Genomic DNA, 3,712 nt, shown 5'->3' on the forward strand with positions numbered 1-3,712 from the left:
GGGAGCGAGAAAATCAACAAGGAATGTCCGCGCGGCCACGTACTGCCTACAAACGGCTCTGCCGCACGAGTTCCGGTTTACACTGATCAGCGTACGCTTCGTAGCAGTGTTGATTCGGCGCCACGATCGCATCCGGCACGTGACGAGAATTAATCTCCTCCCGATGAGTGGCCTACTCCTACGAGCCGCACTCCGGCTCGGGCGTGAACGTCACCGTTCATTCAACGCAACCGAGCCACCCTCCCTCGCCGACCGCGTTCTCGGCCTCGCTTGGCGGTCGGCGCAGGTAACGGCGAAGCGCGCGTGTCTGCGGGGAAAAACTGGCGTCCTTGAAATCTGTTGTCGCGCTCGGCGTCGCCCTTTCGCTGTCGGAGCGCCTCGCCGATGGCTGCTCATCCTTTCCGAAAACGGGTTTTCGTGCGTTGCGCTCGCGCTGGTAATGGAAAAAGTGGCTTGCGTTTGATTCCCCTCCCGGCTGTGCGCTCGACTCTCGGCTCAAACAAGGGCGGCATGGCTGCGCCGTCGTCCTCGCTGAGCTGTCGCTGTCGTTCGTGTCGCTGCGAGTAAAACGCGTCTGTCCAGCGGGTCTCAACAACCAGCTCGTTGGCACTCCGTACTTCTAAGACGGCTGGCTGTCGTCTATCGACGGGCAAGTATTTCAGTTCATCAAAACTTCGAGCCTTGTACAATGTTTCTCTGGCGATAACCAGGAACTTTGGGTCACTACTTTAACGGAGCACCTCTTCTGCAACCAGTTGTGTCAGTGTTCACAAGAGCTATGAAAGGTGCTAGTTCTTGGATTTTGACGGTTTTCTTGGCATCAGTCATGGTAGTACGGGGACGGGAAAACGCAGACAGCTTTCGCGCACGGTTTCTGCGTTTTCCTGCTCCCATACTTTGACACATACTACAAGAAGAATGCGTGTCAGTTGTTTATACTGAGCGACACGGTATTTGTATATATTATCGTTTTAGTTCCGTAGCTCCTTTAGCGGGCTGTTTATGACGTAAACGATAACATAGTGTTTGAAAGAAATCCCCCGTAAATTTCGAGACGGCGTACATTACGGCTACTCGTCGTAATGCTTTCTTCTGCAGAGAAGTGCAGTTTTGCAAGTTATAAAGAGTTTCCGTAATGAGCCACCGAAGGAAAAAAAGAACGTACAACATTCGTTGGTGTTTCGCTTTCGCCTCCTTCCAGAAAGCTTTTCTCGTTTATTTCAACAAAGCGAGTTTGAAAGCGAAGTGCTCATTTAGTAGCGAACGATGACCATGGTAAAAAACGAAATAAACGGCTTGTCGTTTTAACTGCGCACTACAGTATTTTGACCAGAGTCGTCTAGCCTTCGCTGGAAACACATCAGCGCACTAGCATTTGCCGAAAGCGCGAAATAATACTTGCAGATGAATAGAAACACGGCCAAAAAAATAGTGTCGTTTGCTTACCGTCAGCTGCTGACAGAGACCTACGTGATGCTTTTGTGATTGCCGAAAATGTTTTTTATTGCGCTGGCTCAAGTGCGTTTCGTTGTACGCCGCGCCTGTTTTCACGAAGTGACTTTTGCTTCTTGTTCCCGCACAGCCATTCACGCCGCGGATACAGCCCCTCAACGGGCAGAGCTGCGTCCGAGGTGGAAGGTCGCAATCGACCGGAGACGAGGAAATGAATCTCCACTGGCTCGTTTTCTGCATCATGGCTCCTCTGGGAGTCCATGGGGGTCTTTTAGACTCTCTCCGTGAACTCAAAGCACAGAAAGCGCAACAACGGTCCCAAAAAACGATCGGCGATGTTGTGAACGGCAACAACGGGCTGGGCATCAGCCTTCTCCAAGCCTTAGGCGACCAGAATGTGCTGCTTTCCCCAATTAGTGTCAACATCGTCCTTCATATGGTTCTCATGGGAGCGCGGGGACGCACGGCCTACCAGATGTCCGCTCAAATGGGCCGTCCTTCTAGTGCTCTCATGAGTGAACTTCTCGGCAGAATGTCATCCCCAGGTGGCAAAAGCAGGGCCACAGCTTTGGACCACGCTTCGGCTGTGCTCATTCAGGAAGGCGCTCCCTTTAATGCCAGCTACTATCGCGAGATCAATCGGCTTTTTGACGCCAGCCTTGCAACAGTGCAGTTCGGCGAAGGCCGAGGAAGCGATGTCGTCAAAGAGGTCAACGAGTGGGCAAGCAGAAAGACTCGAGGACGGATACCTCGCTTTCTGGAAGAGGCTCCCGAGGAAACCACGAAGATGCTGGTGCTCAACGCTATGTATTTCAAGGGCGACTGGAAAACTCAGTTCGATCCCGAGTTCACCGACAAGCGTGTTTTCCGCAACCAGGATGGAACTGCCACCAATGTTCCCATAATGTTCATCATTGAAACCTTCGACTTCGGGCATGACGACGGCCTGAACGCGGACGCTCTCAGGGTGCCGTACGCGGACGACCAGTATAGCATGATACTCATGCTTCCTCGAAACCGCCAGAGCCCCCTCGCGAGCATCGTGCAAGGCCTCAGCACGGAAAAGATAGACGAAATCATCGGTAACATGAAGCCCGAGCAAGTTGAGCTCAGCCTTCCCAAGTTGAGCTTGCAGAAGATGCTCAAATTGCGCTCTCCTCTCGAGAAACTAGGGCTTAGGGTGCCTTTCACAGACGCCGCGGATTTCAAGGGAATAAGCGAACAGCTGGACCTGCGACTTAACGAGATTCTCCACAAGGGCGCGTTGGACGTTGATGAGGTGGGGACGCGTGCCGTCGCGGCGACCCAAGCGCAGTTTGTGTCCAAGTCCCTCGTGCACTTCAAACAGTTCACCGTTGATCGTCCATTTTTGGCGTTTATCCGTCACGAACCCACTGGAGCGATCCTGTTCATTGTTCAGGTCTTATCCATGCAGGCGTGATGCACAACACGCTTTCACACTGGATTTTATGGTGACTCGCAGTCTTGTGTATTCAAAGGTGATTATGGCTTCGTGTGCGTGCCTATGCAAGTACTGGGAGTCCTTGAAATGCGAATGACCGAAGCGTTCCTCACGGTGAAAAGCACATACGCGCAATGTTGTGTTGCACTTCATGATTTTGTCTCCGAAGCTTTTGCCGATGCTGCGTGCCTTGAGTACTCTGGAACTGTGAAACAACTTCAACAGAAAATAGAAGTGTCGCTACGTGATATGCAGTTTTTTTTCGTGAAAAGTGTCTGTTATTATAAAGGTAACAAAAATATTTTCCTTCGATTTGTGAACGGAGTGTTTGTTTTCTCTTCAACTTAGGATCTATTACGTTTTGCTTTTAGCTCAAATGCAACAATCATAATTAAACATATCATGAACATCGTCGGTATTGAATTGCTTATATTGGGTGCACTGGTGATTCATGTTGTTTCAATGAATGTTTCTTCTTTGAAGGAGGTTTTGTGAGTGTATACATAATTCCACGCAGTTTATAGTGAAGGTACTCCTAAGGAATGCACACTATATCGAGCGACGCAACAGGCATTTACAATCTCCTAAGAGCCTGCGAAATGAGATGCCCCCCATACTTGTCCACTGGAGAGGGAAATGCAGTGTGTTGAGCGTTAAAAATATTTTAGAGGAATAATGCCCTCGCCAGTAAATAAGAAATACAATAAAATTAAATAAAAACCAGCCGGAGGGGCACCATTGCTTTTGTCTCTTTCTGTTGTTCGATATGTCCACTGCTGTTCATAATGTCGGTGCGTC

General features: G+C 50.1%; 1 protein-coding gene across 1 annotated transcript; it reads left to right on the forward strand.

Annotated features, from left to right (window-relative positions):
- The first annotated feature begins 416 nt into the window (after window positions 1-416).
- LOC142583373 (leukocyte elastase inhibitor-like) lies at window positions 417-3,325 on the forward strand. Its single transcript, XM_075693806.1, has 2 exons — window positions 417-649; window positions 1,583-3,325. The coding sequence occupies exon 2, from the start codon at window positions 1,664-1,666 to the stop codon at window positions 2,891-2,893; it is 1,230 nt and encodes a 409-aa protein (XP_075549921.1). The 5' UTR covers window positions 417-649; window positions 1,583-1,663; the 3' UTR covers window positions 2,894-3,325.
- The last annotated feature ends 387 nt before the right edge of the window (window positions 3,326-3,712 follow it).

This window comes from Dermacentor variabilis, chromosome 5 (assembly GCF_050947875.1).
Source record: "Dermacentor variabilis isolate Ectoservices chromosome 5, ASM5094787v1, whole genome shotgun sequence".
In the NCBI taxonomy this organism is placed as follows: domain Eukaryota; kingdom Metazoa; phylum Arthropoda; class Arachnida; order Ixodida; family Ixodidae; genus Dermacentor; species Dermacentor variabilis.

Coding starts and splice junctions, on each gene's coding strand:
- LOC142583373 (XM_075693806.1), top strand. CDS start 1,664: ATGAATCTCCACTGGCTCGTTTTCTGCATCATGGCTCCTCTGGGAGTC.